Here is an 18,063-nt window from a genome sequence, read left to right on the forward strand (position 1 = left end):
TGTAACATGGCTATAGCATAGTTTTTTTTTAAAAAAAAGCATTGGCTTTCCTGTAATGATTTTTATTCCTAGATTGCCATGTTATGTTTTTCCTGGGCAGTAGTTTAAGAGTTTGTTTTTCTTTTTTCTTGAAACCGGTCCAGGGCCAGTGTTTCTTAATGTCTGAGCTAATGTGCTCCTTTCCGTGAATGAGGTGGAATGATCAGGGGTGCAGCTGACAGAAGCATTTTTTTCATCACGAGGACTAGTTTTTACGGTCACATGCTGCATAATATTCACAATAGCCTTGCCAGATTGACAGCCAGTAGCCTCTGTTCATAACTGTGGAAACCAGGGCTCAGAGAAGGAATGGGATTTTTATAAAATCCTTACCTCTGAGCAAGTTCCTGCTAGAACTTAGGGTCTTCTCATATTTGTACTGCGATCTTTCTGAGGCTACAATTCTTGTTTAAAGTTTCTCTTGAGAAACTCTGTAACTCCTTTCTCTTGATTAAAGTTGTACTTTTTTCCTGAATAATGTGCTAACTTTTGCCCCCTTGTCCATTTGGTTTGAAAATCTCCTTTTGGGATAACCCTCCCTTTCCTTGTCTGATGGGGTCATGGCTCCCAAGCCTGACCTCAGAGCTGTCTGGAGAATCATTAAAACATCTGTCCCAGGGCCCACCTGCTAGCACCCCAGAATCTGTAGTTTTAATGAACTTCAGGTGATTCTCATGAAGCTGGTACCTGCGAGATTGGGAACCGCTGTTCTGGGGAACACACACCCCTGACCTAGAGATCAGACCTCTCCTGCTGGCTCACTGGGGGATGGTCCTGAAATGGCACCTGCCCTATCAGCCCATGTTTCTGTGGTTCAAGGCACACATGTAGACACATTTTTCTTGTTGTTTTGTTAACAGTCTGCTTCCTCAAGAAGTTGATGTCAGAACCAACAGAAGGATTCTACTTTGCAACAGTCATACCTCTTGCTATAATCCTTTTCCTCTTGCCTGTTCTGTGTTCCCAGCTGTGGACTGAAATATTACCCTTCAGGACTATCCTCAAGTGTTTTGCATTCCCCAGGGGAACATTCTGGCTGGTGGGATGAGTGAGCGTTCTGGAGTCAGGGGGATCTGGGATTGACTTCTGTTTGTTAGCAAATTGGCCACGTTGCTGAAGGAGGGTTCCAGACAGCAGTTTTCTCATCTGTAAAATGCGGGGGGGTGATTATAACTTCCTTGGAGGGTTGTGTGAAGGTTAGAGATAATGTATGTAAAACACTCAGGACAGTGTCTGGCCCTTATTAAGTCCTTAACAGATCTTTAAAAATACATTTTAAAGGTCAGTGTAGGAAATTCCCTGGCGGTCCAGTGGTTAGGACTCTGCCCACTCACTGCTGAGGGCCTGGGTTCCATCCCTGGTCAGGGAGCTAAGATCTCACAAGCCACGTGGTGCAGCCAAAAAAATAAATAAATAAAGGTCAGTGTAGGTCACAAAGAAGGACATCGTGTCTTCGTGAAACTGTGTAGCTGCAGAGAGCAGAACTGTGTGTGTGGCAAGGGAGGTGTCTGAGCCATGGGCTGGAGGGTATGTGAGCAGACTTAAACTACTCACCGTTAAGCTAATTTCTCCCAAAATGTATTTTCCTGACAGCAGTTACTGAGTCCCTCTCCTCTTTTCAAGAGCAAAATCTATCAATAGAATAGGTTTCCTTTAATAACTTGCTTCTCTATTGCTTCCTTAAAATGAATAGGAAATTTTTTTTTAAAAAAAAAAACCAGTGTCTTCCTGTGGGCAGACCTTGATCTAGTCAAGAGGCTGCAGATGGCAGGACCAGGCAAAGTCTTAAAAAAATTCTGCATTGGGAATTCCCTGGCGGTCCAGTGGTTAGGGCTCCGCACGTTCACTGCTGAGGGCCGGGGTTCAGTCCCTGGTCGGGGAACTAAGATGCCGCAAGATGCCTGTTTTGGGTAAAACGTAAACAGGAAAGCAGGAAAATAAGGGGGAAAAAAGTCCATGTACTGGTAGAGAATTACAGTTGAAACGAGTGCTTTAAAATGAGTTGTCCCTTATTTGATCAGAATTCTGCCTCCATCACCTGAAAGCTTGGGGAAATTTTATAACTTCTCTGAACCTCCCTTTCCTCAAATGCAAAAGGAAGGAAATAGTTCTAACTTCATAGGACTGCTGGGAGCGTTAATTAAAAGAATGTGTGTAAAGCATTTGTCTATTATAGGTTCAGCAAATGTTTGTTGAAGAATAAATGATTTAGCCAGGACTTCATTTAGCCTGGCTTCATGATATGAAGCCAGGACTTCATATTATGATATAAAATAATGTAGGGGTAAATGAGATGTCAGAAGATGAAGTATAAATCCCTAGCTAAGAGGTATAGAATATACTTTTAGCCTGCCCCTCTCCCCAACCCAACTTTTCTGTGTATAGCTTTCCCCCTACTGAGGAACTGGATTTGTGGTCAGGAACTTTATATTCATCTTAGACTTTTAAGAACCTCACCATTCATTTCTGTTTTCCTCAAAATGCAGGTGCACCTATTATTATGTCTTTCCCACACTTCTACCAAGCAGATGAGAAGTTTGTTTCTGCCATAGAAGGCATGCACCCAAATAAGGACTATCATGAAACATTTGTGGACATTAATCCTGTGAGTACACACATCTTCTTGGTTAAAAACCATACATTTTATTCTGTCTATACGGTGTTCACCAGCTTAGCCCTGGGTACTCTTGAGAAGTGTATTGTCTTCCTTCCATTCACATATTCAAGTGGAGGGAGCTCAGCTCAGTGTGATGTGATGTAGAGTCTCACAGCCCTGTAATTAGAAGGCTGAGTTGTATTGAGCTAATACGCAGAAATATCGGCAAACCCACTTTAACAAAAAAGCAACAGTGAAAGTCCCATCATTGGAAACAACTGGAATCGGACCCAGGTAACCTGGTCAGTCTTCTGTTGCCAAAAGACTGGACCTGAACATCCACACATTCCTCTCACTGGGCCACAGATGAGCAGGGTGAAGACATTCCTCTGCTTACTCGCTGCCAGGAACGTTTTGGTTGAAATCTAAATGTATATATATTAGCTTCAGTCACTTTTGGCAAAACTCTTTATACAGGTGCTTTTGAGAGTTATTATATGACATCATTAATTTAAAAAGCATCAAATATATACATACTCTAATCCCGTATTCATAGAGGAGAAAACCTAAAAACCATGTTGAGAGGATGTATCATTTCACAATGTGAGAACCTTTCACTATAGGGACTGAATTAAAGGTGAGATATCTTCATTCTTGGGATTTTGAGCACATGCATGAAACAGTCACAGAAGAGCCAGCACATTCTTTGAGCACAGCGACTTATGGGCATTTCACCCTTAGCTACACTCATTGCATTTATATTTGAGAAATCGGTGCTCTTATCGTTTTGTGAATAAGGTCAGGTGTGGTTTTCTCCCTTTTCTCTCTTAGCCATCAGTCAGTTCCTTTTCAGTAGCCAAACTGCTTGTCACCAGGGTGAGGCACAACCCCACCCGTTTGGTGCAGAGGGTGGCGTGGCCATGGGAGGACAATGCTGTGTCTGTCCTCCGGGCTCTGTTGGGTGGGCCTGGCCACACGTGGGCACCATTCTCTGGCTGTCACCATGTCTTCCTTGTAGCACTCTGGCCCTCCGCCTGGAAACCCAGAGCTGACAGGGTATCTGCTGGATCTCCTTCCTGCCCGGGTCCTCTAGGGCTTTGCTATTCAAAGTGACAGCATCCTGCCCAATCTCAGGCCCCACCCCAGACCTACCAAATCAGAATCTGCATTTTAATAAGGTGCCCAAGGACTCGCATGCATAGTAAAGTGTGAGAAACATTGGTCTACCAGGCACCTTACACAATCCACAATTCTCATTCTGTCCTGGGGAACAGTTTTCCCTCGTCCCACTCTGCCTAGCAAATGTGGCAGTGGCCGCCCTGTTTATCAGAACCACCCAGAAACGGTGCTCTATCGACAAAAACTGTGTGTGTGGTTTTAATAAATCCTAACGTTTTCTTTCTACTTCTCTGATTCACAGTTGACTGGAATTATCCTAAGAGCAGCCAAGAGGTTCCAAATCAACGTTTATGTCAAAAAATTAGATGACTTTATGTAAGTTTTGCTTGTTTCTGCAGAGGCAGAGGGTGGTTTTGCTACATTGACTTTCTGGTGGGGTTGATGTCGAGAGGGGTACAGCCCACTTCTAAGTCTGTTCACCCTGGCCTTCAGGGATGAGGCACGATCAGCATTGTCATGGGCAGCCTTGGTCTTGGAAGTTAATTATTTTACTTAACCAAACACTTATAGAATGTTTTCCATGGATCAGCCATTATTCTAAGTAGTTTACACACATTAACTCATTTGTTCCTCACAATAACCCTGTATTACCCCCTTTTACAGATGAGGAAACTGAGGCCCAGAGTCTACTCTTACCCACTCTGCTAAGCATTTCCCTCACCAGGATTCTGGCTGCCTCCCTCCCTCCCTTTCTTTCCACTGCTCCCACCCAGGCCAGCCACAAACCCTCCCGTGGATGGTTAAATACTCTCTGGAGTCCAGTGTACCCACACTCCTTCTACTTAATTAGGATTCTCGAGTATAATCTCCTGCTCAGACTTTTCAGTGGAAATTGAGAAAATGATTTCATTCAATGTTGAATGAAAAAGCAGAATGCAAAACTGTAATACATATCTATAATATATCTATATTTATCTAATCTTTCTGTCGCCTATCTATCATTCAAACTTGGTTGGCTCCCCCCATAAAATTTGCCAGGCTTAAGCACATGTGTTTGGGATCTTTCTAGAAAGCAAATGTGATTTGTAAGGATGCATTTTGTGTATTTCTGAGGGAGTATAATTTAGTAGTTACAATCTAGAGCCTTAGAATCAAAGTGGAATTCCAATCCTAGCTCCACCACTTCCTCATGGTGGTCCTGGGCAAATTACTCCGAGCCACCATCTCCTTGTCTTAAACCTGGGACAGTAATACCTACTGCATTGGGACTACCATGAGAATTAAGTGAGATAATGTTCCCAAGACACCTGGTACAGAGCTGGTACATAGTAAATGCTCAGTAAGTGATTGCTCCAGGCTCTTGTAAAGACAATACTGAGTAGCCTAATTATAAAACATTCTGAGGAATGACAGCATTGTTCTGCTGGAACCTCCCCTCCAATAACTCTTGGGAGTATGGTAATCATTTTGATGAATTTACTTTTGGCATCTTGTGTTTTGGTTAAACACACTTTACATAAATGTGCAACCCTTTGAATTGCTAGACTGTTTGTGATCTAACTGCTGATTATTAGGTGTTTGCAGATATAATAAGAGGTCTGCATAAATTCCAGGTAATTTAATGAAATAACTGGGCTGGCATTTTCATATAAACTTGTCTCGCCAGGCCAGTGTGCCATCCTAATGAGGATGTCTATAAAATAGTCTCTTTTTTTGTGTTTGTAGTGAAACGGGAAATATTAGAACCCTGGTTTTCCCAGTGATGTATATCAATGAGGTAAGTCCTGGGAGGGAGCCACAGGTACGTTTTACCTGTGGAAGCTTGGGGAACTTCCTACTTCTGCGATTGTAGCTATGTGTAATTTAAGATGTGAGAAAGGGGCAAAGGTGATTTTTTTTTTTTTCTTTTTTTTTTTTTTTTTTTTTGCGGTACGCGCGCCTCTCACCGCTGTGGCCTCTCCCGTTGCGGAGCACAGACTCCGGACGCATAGGCTTAGCGGCCATGGCTCACGGGCCCAGCCGCTCCGGGGCATGTGGGATCTTCCCAGACCGGGTCACGAACCCACGTCCCCTGCATCGGCAGGCGGACTCTTAACCACTGTGCCACCAGGGAAGCCCAAGGTGATTTTTAAAAACCTGTTTGTCCTCAGAAAATTTCTGTTTATATGTTTACATGAATCTTCCTGTGTCTGAGATTTGAAAACGACAGAAAGAAATTTCCCTTGTCAAGAACATTATTTGGGTGAAACTTCTTTCTGGGAAACTGGTTATGTAAGAAACAAAATGCAAAGGTAATTAGTTTACTGTTCATTAGTTGAGGAGAAAAAGAATAAAAAAGAGCGTGGGGTGCTTGAGAAATTATTAAATAAAATGTGATACATGCCCATTAATTGCAGTGATACGTGGGTGCCTTATCCTTCATCATAGCATAGAGTCTTTTCTACTTTCTGGTTCCTGTCTTAGTTCAAACAAGAGGAGTTTCTCTTGAGAAATATTTCTTTCACAGTGTACCCACAGAAATGTTATCCCTAATTGTTAGGCATAAATTGAAGTTCTGTAAAGCATATTCTGAAAGCTCATAAAACATCCACTATTTTAGACGCCTGTGATAAATTCTTTTCTGAATCACATATCACATTTACTGTAGTTATATCTCCTCAATTTCCCTTCTCTCTTTCACCCAGTTTTGAGGGGAAACTTGCAGAATTTTCCCCCTCAAATTCATGATCGGCTGGCTTCCATTGTTAACAGCAACAGTTGTTAAAAGTTTCATGATTTTTCTCTCTTCCCTAAAAATATTTGTTCTTTGTAGAAGATTTAGTAACAAAGATTAGCAAGGAAAGGGAAAGTTCAAATGACTTCTCACAAAACCTGAGGCAGACTGATAAATTTTTTTTTTTAATTAATTAATTAGTTTATTTTTGGCTGTGTTGGGTCTTATTTGCTGCACAGGCTTTCTCTAGTGGCAGTGAGAGGGGGCTACTCTTCATTGCGGTGCGCGGGCCTCTCTTGTTGTGGAGCACGGGCTCTAGGTGCACCGGCTTCAGTAGTTGTGGCTCACGGGCTCCAGAGCGGAGGCTCAGAAGTTGTGGCACACGGGCTTAGTTGCTCCGCGGCATGTGATCTTCCCGGACCAGGGCTCGAACCTGTGTCCCCTGCACTGGCAGGTGGATTCTTAACCACTGAGCCACCAGGGAAGCCCCTGATAAATTGTTTTTAACTTGCTTTATTTTCCTCAGCAATATGTTGTAAAATTTCTTTTCCAAAACAACTTTGTAAAAAATAATTTGATGTTTCACATTTTGTAAAAGTAACGTGCTCTTTATAGAACTCAGGAGATTAAAAATAGTATTTAAAAAGTGAACTGCTTGATAAGCAAGCCCATCCCTCACAGAAAAGTGCAATTGAAATCTGCTTATGTTGCCTCAGTATTTTTCTGGTTTTGATATTACATAGTTGAGACCATACGGTAGATACAGTTTTATATCCTTTTTCAACTTAGCATTGTATTGGTAGCCACATTGATAAACTTTTGAAGGGTTTGTGATTACAGTTCTAAGACAAGGCTTTTATTGTTTCATAGGAAGAATTCAGGCAATATTTACCATTTATAGGACCTATTTGCAGTTGCTCCTGGGTCATTACGGTTATTGTTTGTGGGGAGAGCCATGGAAGGAGGGCTTTTTGAAAGTGTGGAAGGGCCCTGTTCTGCCAGCTTACATTCATTGTTGCATCATATTTGAAGTCCCCTCCACCTTAACTTCTGCTTTGACTTTTTGTTAAAGACTAGATTGAGTCCAGGGAATGATGGAGTGAAACCTCGTGCTTTTACTCCCTCCCAGAAAGAACTTGACTTTTCTCTTCTCTAGAAAAGGAAAACATTAGACCTGGAAGTGACCTTTGAGACTGCTCTCCCACCCCTTTCCTTCCAGAGGTGGAGACTCTGACCATGATGGGCCTTCATCTGCAAATTGAGCCTAAATTAAGCCCAAAGTCCCGGTTGTTGCTAATAATTTTTATAGAATTAAGCTCTTCAGATACCTCACAGTTTAAGGTGATAATACTTTTGCCCTTAGTTATCTGGAATTCTGGTTAGCCTCAAGACTTCCCTGAACACTTTCTGTCTAGACCTCTGGTCCCGATCAGTATAGATCCAACCAAGAGAGAAATGATGCTTTCCACATGCCATTGTTGGAATATTGCATTCATTCATTCATTCATTAATCTAATCAAGCGACATTAATTGAGCACCTACTGTGTTTCAGGCGCTATACCCAGTGTTTAGTTGACTGAAATAAAAGTCTTGCCTTCAGGAACCTCACAGTCAGGAGGAGACAAACAAGTAAATAGACAGTTATAATGCAGAATGTGGAGACAGTGATGGAAGATTTTAGAATGTGAGATGGAAGCGCAGAAAAGGGGCCTTGAACCAGGCCAAAGGAGACTTCTGGAAGGAAGTTATGCTGAGTTGGATTTTGAAGGGTGACATGGAGTTATCTGATACAAAAGAAAAGCTGATATTATCTCAGTATTTCTGAATACTTTCCCCCTCCTTTTTCCCACCAATTTTGAGTAAAACATGTCTTCAGGAGAAAAGAGACATCAATGAATAAGTGCCCCCTCTGGTTATTCTGACTTATAAAAGGATTTTCAGTATCTCTGGTTTGCTAACAGGAGGACATACCCAAATTGTGTTTAATGGTTTGGAGGAAAGATAGAGCAAAAAACTTTACACCCTGGATATTCAGTAATCAAGGGAATACTATTTTCTTGCTCCTCCTCGCAGAGTGTTCTCATTGATAAAGAGACTGCAAGTCGACTGAAGTCTGTGATTAACACCACTCTGATCATCACCAACATACCCTACATTATCATGGCGCTGGGTGTGTTCTTTGGTCTGATCTTCACCTGGCTTGCGTGCAGAGGACAGGGATCCATGGATGAGGTGAGCAGTGGCTGGAGGAATGTCTCCCTTACTGAATAACGTTCCCTGAGGACTTCAGCTGTGCTTCACTGAAGGGCTGTCAGAGGGCTTATTAGGGTGGATTCTGAGGTTTTATGCTGGGCACAGTGATTTGATGGTTATATTACTGCTGGGCCAAATGAGAGGCAAGGGAAGTGTGTCAAGGTGGAGGGGTGATAGAATGGTATTTCCCAGTATTTCAGGCTTTCTTGGTAGGAATGGAACCCCTGGGAGAAAGCATTATGTCTTTGCAAATAACCTGAAAAAAAGAGGAAGAATATAAAACAGCTAGGCACCCGGGCTTTCCTGTCAGACTGCCCAGGTTCAAATCCCAGTTTGGCCACTTAATAGCTGTGTGACCCCAGAAACTGTGCCTTGTTTTCTCTGTCTGTAAAATGGGATGATAATTGAGCCTCGCTTAGGAGTTTTTTGTGAGGATTTGATGATATTTTAAACATAAAGCACTTGGCCCAGTGTAAGCATTTAGTAAGAGCTCAATAAATATTAGTTATATGACAAAATAGCTCCATAATTATAGAGCAAGGCAGCCAGAAATCTGCTTGGAAAGAATCCCTGGTTTATCAGAAGATACCTACCACTGAGTCGTCATTGCATAATAAATGATGGGCACAGGGGAGTAGTTCCTCTCCTGGAGGGGTGGGAACAGCCCCAAATAGGTGGGATAAGTGGTTAGGTTGGCTTCCCTAAGTGACCAGCAGGCCAACCCAGGGGTCTTAACACCTTCAATGAGCCCTTCTTAAATTCTCACCAGCCTCTCTGTTTGCAACAAAGGCTTTTTTTTCCCCTCTCTTCACTGCCTCCATTATGTATGAGGCAAATGTGACGTAGGAAATGAAATAGGCTGAAACCATCTAAATCCTATAAGCTCAGATTTCCCTGTCTTCTGCGTGCTTCCAGTATGCCTTTCAACCCATGCCCATCACATTAGCGTGAATTAGGTGTGAGACAACGATTTTTCCATTTCTATCTATGGATTGATCTTACAGTCAATGTAAGATGGATTGTACTGTCACTGAGCTTTTCATAGGCACAGATGAAAGCCCACGTAAATATTATGACTGTTCCTACAATTAGCCGTCTTCACATATCCAACAAGCAAGCATTACTGAGCACCCATCACCTATGACACATTGTTCTCTGATGGGCCTCCAACTGAAGGAGAGAAATTCAATAGGATGTGATGAGAATTATGGTCCAGGTCAACACAAGGAGAAAGGTTCTGGTCCAGTGTCAGGGTAGGGGTGTCAGAGCAGGCCCCCTGGAGAGGATTAGGGCTGAATGTTAAAGAAACAGCAAGAGGAAGCAGGCCAAGAGAAGAGAAGGTGATTGGGATGACAGTCTTCCCATCAGTTTCCCCTCCTTGCACCCCTCTCTCCACTTTTCACATCTGGGGAGAAGTTGGTCACGTGATCTCCTAACCTCACTGTCATCTCTCACCTGGTCTCAGGGAACTGCAGACGAAAGAGCACCCCTCATACGAACCTAAGCTAACCATGGGCTGCGCCTGAGGAAGGAAGCGTGCGAGCTGTCGTGACCTGGACCACGACAGTGGGGCAACTGTCTGCATCCTCACAGGCTTGTCAACTGGTGCGAGAGGGAGGAGACCCCGTGCCTGCGTGTGTTCAGCACCTTCTGGCAGAGGTTCAAGAACAGGCTGACCTGGTTGGCCATTAGGATCCTGTGGTCCCTGACAAATTGTTTTTCATGTGTCTAGCAAGTATTTAATAAACTCTGGTATAGTAATTTTTTTGTTGTTGGGTGCTGGTAGCTCCAGAATTTTGTGACCACTGTCGTGGTTATAATGTCTGTGCATCACTTGTTAACACTACTTGGTCTAACCTTATTCACTACTCTTCATTCACCAAACTTTGTGCTCAAAATACATAAATACTATTTGATGTTGTATTCCTCCATTCATTTCATCCACAAAACAGAAGTAAATAAGATTTTGGGATGCAGGGTAAAATGGTAAGCCTCATTCAATATCATTCAAATGCATCTAATTTCCTCTTTTGAAAAGGTGCATATTGCTTTTTTTTTTTTTTTTTTTCTGTACGCGGGCCTCTCACTGTTGTGGCCTCTCCCGCTGCAGAGCACAGGCTACGGACGCACAGGCTCAGCGTCCATGGCTCACGGGCCCAGCCGCTCCGCGGCATGTGGGATCTTCCCGGACCGGGACACGAACCCGTGTCCCTTGCATCGGCAGGCGGACTCTCAACCCCTGCGCCACCAGGGAAGCCCCATATTGCATTTCTTGCTAATCTTCAGTTCATAATTCCTCCAGGAAAATAATTCAGACAGCTTTCATACAGGGTAGGAATCAAGCAGGGAAGGGGTTTGTGGAGGTGGTACCCAGGAGTTGATAGTGACAAGCACCTGAGGATTTTTGACTTGTACTTTTGTGAATTGAGAGGATGCATAAATGATGTTGGTGAGGACAAGTACAGATATTTCATATAGAATAGAATGCTAGTTACGACATTTGTGGGTAGTTTGTTATTTTTTTAGTCCAAATGATCTTGATGTGGAAAGATGTTTCTGGGAGAAGGTAATCAGTAACTGATTTTTTTCCCCAATCACCCTTGCCAAATGTGACTGTTACAATTACAATACTATTGAGTGATTATTTGTAAAATGATTTATAAATATAGGAAATCCATCTCTCCACAGCCTAAGTTACACTTAAATTTCAGGAAGTCTGACTACACTAAAGAGACATTTCTTCTAGGGCAGTCTTCTTGGTAACTTTGAAATTGTTTTTATAAGTTGTTCTTTTCTCAGATTCAGTTCCTTCTGATGTTTTGTGGCTCACTATCACTCACTGAATAGAGAAAAATGTGCCCTGCGCTTCCTGTGACAATCATTTTGCTGACAGAGTGATGGTGTTTTGAAATATTGCACAGGAAGTGCCTTTAAGAAAAGTCCCTTGGGACCAGAAGCAGAGCCACCTCTCTGCAGAAGACCTCTTGGCTTTCAGTGTAACCTAAGTCAGGATTGGGAACCATCAGCTGTCACAGAATTCAAGCATATTTAAGGGCAGTTTCTTTGATTCTCAACGTTCACTATTCATTTTTGATTGAGAAACCTGTACAGTTAATATGGCAAAGTGCACAGATAATGTCTTAACAACTGAATCATTCTGCAGGGTTTTTTGTTTAAAACTGGGTTTCAGTGTAAGCAAATGAAAGAAAAAAAGCCACAGATTTCACAAATACAACTTCTGATCCCTGTATGGAGGTAATAAATCATTTCGTTTCCTTGCCTCAATTTTCCTACTCTCTACCCTAAAGCAATTTGTAATGTTTCCCTTTTTGAAGGGGCGGTTCATTAAACTCTCAATTTCTCTATAAATTAAGATAGAACCTATAGATACCCCAAATCACCGAAATGTGAAAAGCTAAATTGAAGATATTTTGTCTTCAATAATGCCAAATATCTAGATTTTTAAAAATTTATCAATATTTAACTAGATAATTGGTACATCTTATTCTGTTATGCACCCATTTATTCACATTAATAAAACTGATGTCAGTGCGTACCCATTGATTCATTCTCTTACCAGAATATAATTATCCGTGAGGAAGAGATTTTTAAACACTATGAGTGATAATATTACAGTTAATGATGTACACCTTTTGATTGAATCCCACACAGTCAGGGAGGCCAAAAGCATAATATTTTCATATGATTCTTAATAGTTACTTGGCTTAAAAATCACATTTGATATTTTCCTTCTGAAAAATCTGTGGCAAACCCATACACTGCAGTCAAGATTATAGATTGGTTAAGAAGAATGAATGTACCTATTTGGTTTTAGGTTGAAATAACAAACAGTTCCTCATGGTCATTTTTGTGGAGCTATTATCCTAGAAAGGTCCCCAAAAGCTTTGTGATTGTCACAATCAAAGAATACGGTGTCCTGTACTATGATACTCAATTTAGGGAGAAACCAAACGGAGAGAGGTTACCTCACTTCTCTCAGGGAAAATCAGGAGTTGAACACAGGACAGGAGATGGTCTTTGCCACTTTCAGCTCCAGGCTTTTCCCACTAGACTTTATTCTAGAAAGCTCACTAATGGTCAGGCAGACCAAGTACTACACAACTAACCTTTATCGGGGTTTTTACTTAAGAGAGGCTAATTTTTTATTTCAGTTGCTCAAGATAAGAGTTCTGTAAAAGGTGACCGCCATCCTTGGCCCTCTGGGCATTATCACTAGGATTAATTGCTTGTGGCTATTAAAGAGAATGCTGAGCAGAATGTTCTTCCTATAGTTTATACCGCTGGTTCCTTTCATGTGATTCTTGACATGTTTATTTCTACCCTTAATGCAATGAAATATTTCACTAATAAAAAAACTTTCTATGAAATTGCGCTGGAAATTGTATGTTATGTCATCAGATGTCCAGTGGTCTGTGGAGTTTCATTTGAAAGATGCTCTCTGCCCTCCTGACGGACTCAGGCCTGAGTCACACCCTTGGGCCACCTCTGATTTCAGCTCAGCTGCAGTTACAGGCAGCCTGACAAGCCCCACTTCAAGAAGGTCCCACACTGTGCTCTTCTGCCTCAGAGCTTTCTCCAGAGCCCCGGAAGCCCCTCAGGAGCATGGGGGTTAATACTCCTATGTATTGACGCTCAATCAAAGGGGGCAAGAGTCAGCTGACAAAGGTGCCAGTCCTCAGAGGGACAGCTCTCAGGCTCATTCTACTTGGTTCCTCAGCTAGGGTTGCCCACACCGGAAACTGCTTCCTATCATCATTTCTTCATCCCCTGTCTCACTCTACCCACCCCCTCACTGCTGCTTCCAACCAAATAATCTACCTGCACTAACATCCTTATTCAGGTCTGCTTCCAGGTAAACGCAAAGTGAAATGCAGAGAAGTTCACCCAGAGGGCTCAGCAAGATCAGAGAGCTGTTGGAGAAATACCAGACCTTTGTTTCTGTGGACATTTGGACTGAAGTTATTAGTCCAAAAGTTTAGATTACCTTTAAAACCTTTCCCATCCCAATAATATTGCAACTTATTTCTGAAGTCAGAGCAAATCCAGATCAATCATAAAATATTTAGTTCAGTGTTACAAATGTCCTTATGTATTAAGGACACTTGAACCTCAGCATAAGGTTCCTAGGAATCCCAAATCTGCTTCACTGGCTCCTGTCACAGGAGAAGCTCCTTGTTTGATCATAAATGTAAACTTTCAACTAAGTTTCATGATGCTCTGGGAACCTGACTCGGAGTTGAGGGAAGGCTTGCCCAAGGAAGTAACATTTAACTGAGACTGAAGAATAGGTGTTAATGAGGCAAAGCGAAGCATTTCAGACAGAGGTAGCAGGAGGTGCCCAGGAACATGTTACAAGCGACTGAGAAAATATTTGGCTGGGATTCAGAGAAGGAAGAAGAATAGTGGGAGATGAGGCTGAAGAGAAAGGCAGCCTTATTGAGCCATGTCAAAGGTTTCGGTCCTTTTCAAGGCAAACGGGAAGGCATTGAAGTATTGTGAACTGGGTTGTTGGTCAGAGTGTGTGTGTGTGTGTGTGTGTGTGTGTGTGTGTGTGTAGGGGGGTTGGAATGGGAGATACGACAGGTTTGTTTAGAAAGACTCACTGTAGCTGCAGGGTGAATAAATTGGAAGAGAGTCAACGTGGATGAAGGGAGGTCAGTTAGGAGGCTGTTGTGTTAGGTGGTTCCTTTAGGGTCCCCACTGGATCTTGTCTGGGTGTCATGCACTAGCCTGCAGGGTGAATTCCACAAAGCCACATACATAGCATAGGTCAAGTAATGGCTTTAATGGGGAAAAACAAAATTCTGGAAAAAGGAAGGCACAGACCCTCCATCTTCCTGTCATCCCATGGTGAGGCAAGCTGAGGGCCAGGGCACTGTTTGGTCTCAGTGCAGAGGGCAGACTCCTTCTAGTCCACCTTTTATAGGGCGAAGTATTGTCAATGGAGGAATACACAAGCAACTGAACAAGGGGCAGTTTGGACTTGGGCTGCCCATGGAACGTTGCAACCTCCACTGCTGGGGTGAAGAAGACACCAGTTACGTGGGACATAAGGTTGGGTGCAGCCCCTTCCCCTCCCCTAGGAGAAGGGGGAACCCCCAGCCACAGCTAGCTCATTTGCCAGACAACCTAGAATGAATCTTGCTCATTGCACCGCGGTAGTCTAGGTAGGAGCTGGCAAACTTTTTTTCTGTAAAGGGCCACTTAGAAAATAGTTTTGGCTTCGCAAGCCTCTCTGTCGCAACTACTCAACTCTGTACTTGTAGCATGAAAGCAGTCATAGACAACATGTAAGCAAACGCATATGTCTGTGTTCCAATGAAACTGTGGACAAAATAGGCAGCAGCCCACATTTGGCTCATGGGCTGTCTGCTGATCCCTGGTCTAGGCAAGAGATTACGGTAATTTGAATCAGGAAGATGGCAGTGGAAATGAAATATTTTAGAAATATTTAAAAGATAAAATATATAGGACTTGGAGATGAAAATGGGAAAGGCAAGGGAGAGAAACATGTCGAGGAAATCATTCATTCATTCCACAGTACTGAATAAGGGCCTATCATGTGGGTGGGCGCTCTGCTAGCACCAGGGGCACAGCCAGTAAATAAAACAAAGTTTGCTGCCCTCATGGAGCTAACATTAAATGGGGGCTGGGGGTCAATAAATAGGTGGTGGTAATAAGAATATTAAAGCAGTCAGTGACAGGAGTGGGATGTGCAATTTTAGAAAGGGTGATCAGGGATGGCTTCCTACTGAAGAAATAGTCATCCATTCTTTTCCATCTGAGATCGTTCTCCCCTTCCATCCGTAACGTCTGTGATTTGGCTCAGCTGCTGCTGCTTCTTTCTCGCAGGCTCTCTTGAGGTCTGTCTCCTCTGGTCGAATTACTGATGCTCAGCTGCATCTTCTCACTTGATCCTCTCTCCCTGACAATCTCATTGGCACCCAGGCTTCAATTACACCCTAAACATGGGCCTCTCTGTTCCACCTCAGTCCCACATATCCAAGCGCCAGCTGGATATCCTCAGCCAGGTTGTCCTCAAATCCAGTAAGGAAAGGAACTCATTTTTTCTTGTCTCCCTCCCAAATTCCAATGACATCACAGTGTACAAGCCAGGAACCAGGGACCCTTGCTAGACTCCTCTTTGCCTGCCTCTCCACACCCCATCAATCATCAAGTCCACCTGCTCCCCAGTCTTCATTCCTGCTGTCCTCATCCGTATATCAGCGTTCTCACTGGGACTTCTGCAATGACCACTATTAGCATTATTTAATTGTATGAGTAGGTAACCCATTTACATTTTCAAAAACTAAATGGTCTTTATACTGCAAAGTCCTCCCTCCACCCATCTTCTTGCCACCCAATTCATCTTCTCAGAGGCAACCGATGTTATTCATTTTAAAAATGTATCTTTCCAGGAATATTTCATACAAATGTATGTAATTATATATTCTAGCCCTCTTTTTATCCCACCCAAATTGTAGCATTTAGAACACATATAGTGTTCTAAATTGTGTTTATATAATTTACCTTTGAGATCGTTCTTTTCAGTACATAAAGAGCTTTACTTGGCTGAATAGTATTCCTTTGTATGAATGCAACTATTTAAGCAAAACACTGTTTCCTATCATTTGTTATTATAAATAAGGCTGTAACCTATAACCTTGTATTCCATTAATTTTGCCAAATCATTTACAAGATAAATTCCTAAAAGTAGCATTGCTAGGTCCAAAGACAATTTTAATTTCGATAGACACAATGACTTTGTTTTTATTTTTATTAAAGTTACAGAAGCACATAGATTTAAGAAGCAAATAATTCTACAAAGTTTCTACCAAGAATTCTACAAAACAAAAAACCTAAATGGACATCATTCTCAGAGGCACTTCTTTTAGCCTTCTTCTTTTTTCTTTCTTTCTTTCTTCTTCTTTTCCCCACCATTACCCCATGACTTTAAGTGACATGCTGCTTCGTGAATTTTCGGTTTTAGTGTTATCCACTGTCTCTCCACTATGGAGAATAAGGATTTAGCTTTCTTTCCTACCCTGTCTTCATTGGACACTGGTATTCAGCCTGCTGCACATCTTTTCCACGGGGCCTCCCTAAAGCAAGTTTTTAAGGGCTCTCAGGCGGCACGCCACGGCGAGCTTCCCAGAAACTCACATTGGTTGCGACGCTCCAAACCACGTGAATCCACAGGCCCCCGGAAGCAAGCCCAGCCGGGGGCGTTCCCTCTCCACGCTCCACCCCCTACGCCTCTCAGGCGTTCCGGCTTCTTAGGCTAGGCCAGAAAAGAGGCGGAACTCCGAGATTCGGGTGTGGTTTCCCAGCGGATCGAAGAGCGGAGTGCACGGAGTGCCGCGGGAGCAGCACTCTGGTCCCCTGCTCCCGCGACATGGCCTTCAACTTTGGGGCTCCCTCGGGCACCTCTGGTACAGCTGCAGCCACCGCGGCCCCTGCGGGTGAGTGAGTCCCCCGACCTTCTCCCGGGGAGGAGGGAAGGCCTTTGGTCCAGCCCTTCGGTCCGAGACTCTTCGGCTTGGGGATCCTGGGGTCTCCTGCCCGCGCGGAGACTTTAGGGGCTTCGGTAAAGGGCGGGCGGCAGCAGAGCGGGCGGAGGCGGCTCCTGAGGAGGCCGCGGGGAGAATGGAGGCCCAACCCGGAGCTCGCGCTCTGCGGGTGGGTCGCCGCAGGGCCCTCTCCTCCTAGGGCTCGTTTCCCGCCGCCTGGGAGTCGGACTCGGAGAGACCGGAGGCGGCTTCTCTCACCCTTTGCCGGAGACCCATCCTTCCCTCCCCAACTCTACTCACCCTCCCCACCTCAGCGTCCGGGACGGGCGCGAACGCTCGCTTGGTTCCCGCCGCTGGGCTCGGCGAGGACAGGGCTGGGGAGCCTTGGGCGCTGCTCTGCGGCTCCCTCGGCCCTGGCCCCTTCGGTTCTTGCTGCGGGACTACACGCTCCTGTCCTCCTTCCCGTCCCCGCCTCCTCGGCTTTCTTAACTCGTTTGGAGCAAAGTCAGGGTTTGTCTTTGTTCACTTCTTTGAAACCTCCTGCAAACTCTTCTAATCCTTACCTTGCTTTCTTTTCTTTTCTTCTTTCTTCTTCCCCCCCTCCCCCTTTTAAAATTCTGTTTGTTTCTTTGCCTACACGCCTATCAGGATTTGGTGGGCTTGAGACTGCCAACTCCACCGCCAGTGGGTTTAATTTTGGGGGTTTCGGATTAACTGCTAATCCTGCAGTGAACTTTAATGTTGGGAATTTCGGTGTTTCTACTACCTCGGCGACTCCGTTCAATTTTGGTAACAGTCTGGCAAGTGCAGGT

The 18,063-nt window shown here is 43.7% G+C and overlaps 2 protein-coding genes across 2 annotated transcripts in view; both read left to right on the forward strand.

Annotated features, from left to right (window-relative positions):
• SCARB2 (scavenger receptor class B member 2) overlaps nucleotides 1-13,083 on the forward strand; it is a 72,594-nt gene extending 59,511 nt beyond the window's left edge. Inside the window, exons 8-13 of the mRNA XM_029234692.1 lie at nucleotides 900-921; nucleotides 2,480-2,644; nucleotides 4,056-4,129; nucleotides 5,480-5,531; nucleotides 8,541-8,699; nucleotides 10,186-13,083. Of these exons, the coding sequence (XP_029090525.1) occupies nucleotides 900-921; nucleotides 2,480-2,644; nucleotides 4,056-4,129; nucleotides 5,480-5,531; nucleotides 8,541-8,699; nucleotides 10,186-10,224 (511 nt within the window). The 3' untranslated portion in view covers nucleotides 10,225-13,083. The remainder of the gene's footprint in view (nucleotides 1-899; nucleotides 922-2,479; nucleotides 2,645-4,055; nucleotides 4,130-5,479; nucleotides 5,532-8,540; nucleotides 8,700-10,185) is intronic.
• Nucleotides 13,084-17,017: 3,934 nt separating this feature from the next.
• NUP54 (nucleoporin 54) overlaps nucleotides 17,018-18,063 on the forward strand; it is a 30,521-nt gene continuing 29,475 nt past the window's right edge. The window contains exon 1 of the mRNA XM_029236085.1: nucleotides 17,018-17,203. Coding sequence (XP_029091918.1) covers nucleotides 17,137-17,203 — 67 coding nt within the window. The 5' untranslated portion in view covers nucleotides 17,018-17,136. The remainder of the gene's footprint in view (nucleotides 17,204-18,063) is intronic.

The sequence above is a fragment of the Monodon monoceros genome, unplaced genomic scaffold (genome assembly GCF_005190385.1).
Source record: "Monodon monoceros isolate NGI ecotype Baffin Bay Population unplaced genomic scaffold, NGI_Narwhal_1 Super_Scaffold_20, whole genome shotgun sequence".
Lineage (NCBI taxonomy): Eukaryota > Metazoa > Chordata > Mammalia > Artiodactyla > Monodontidae > Monodon > Monodon monoceros.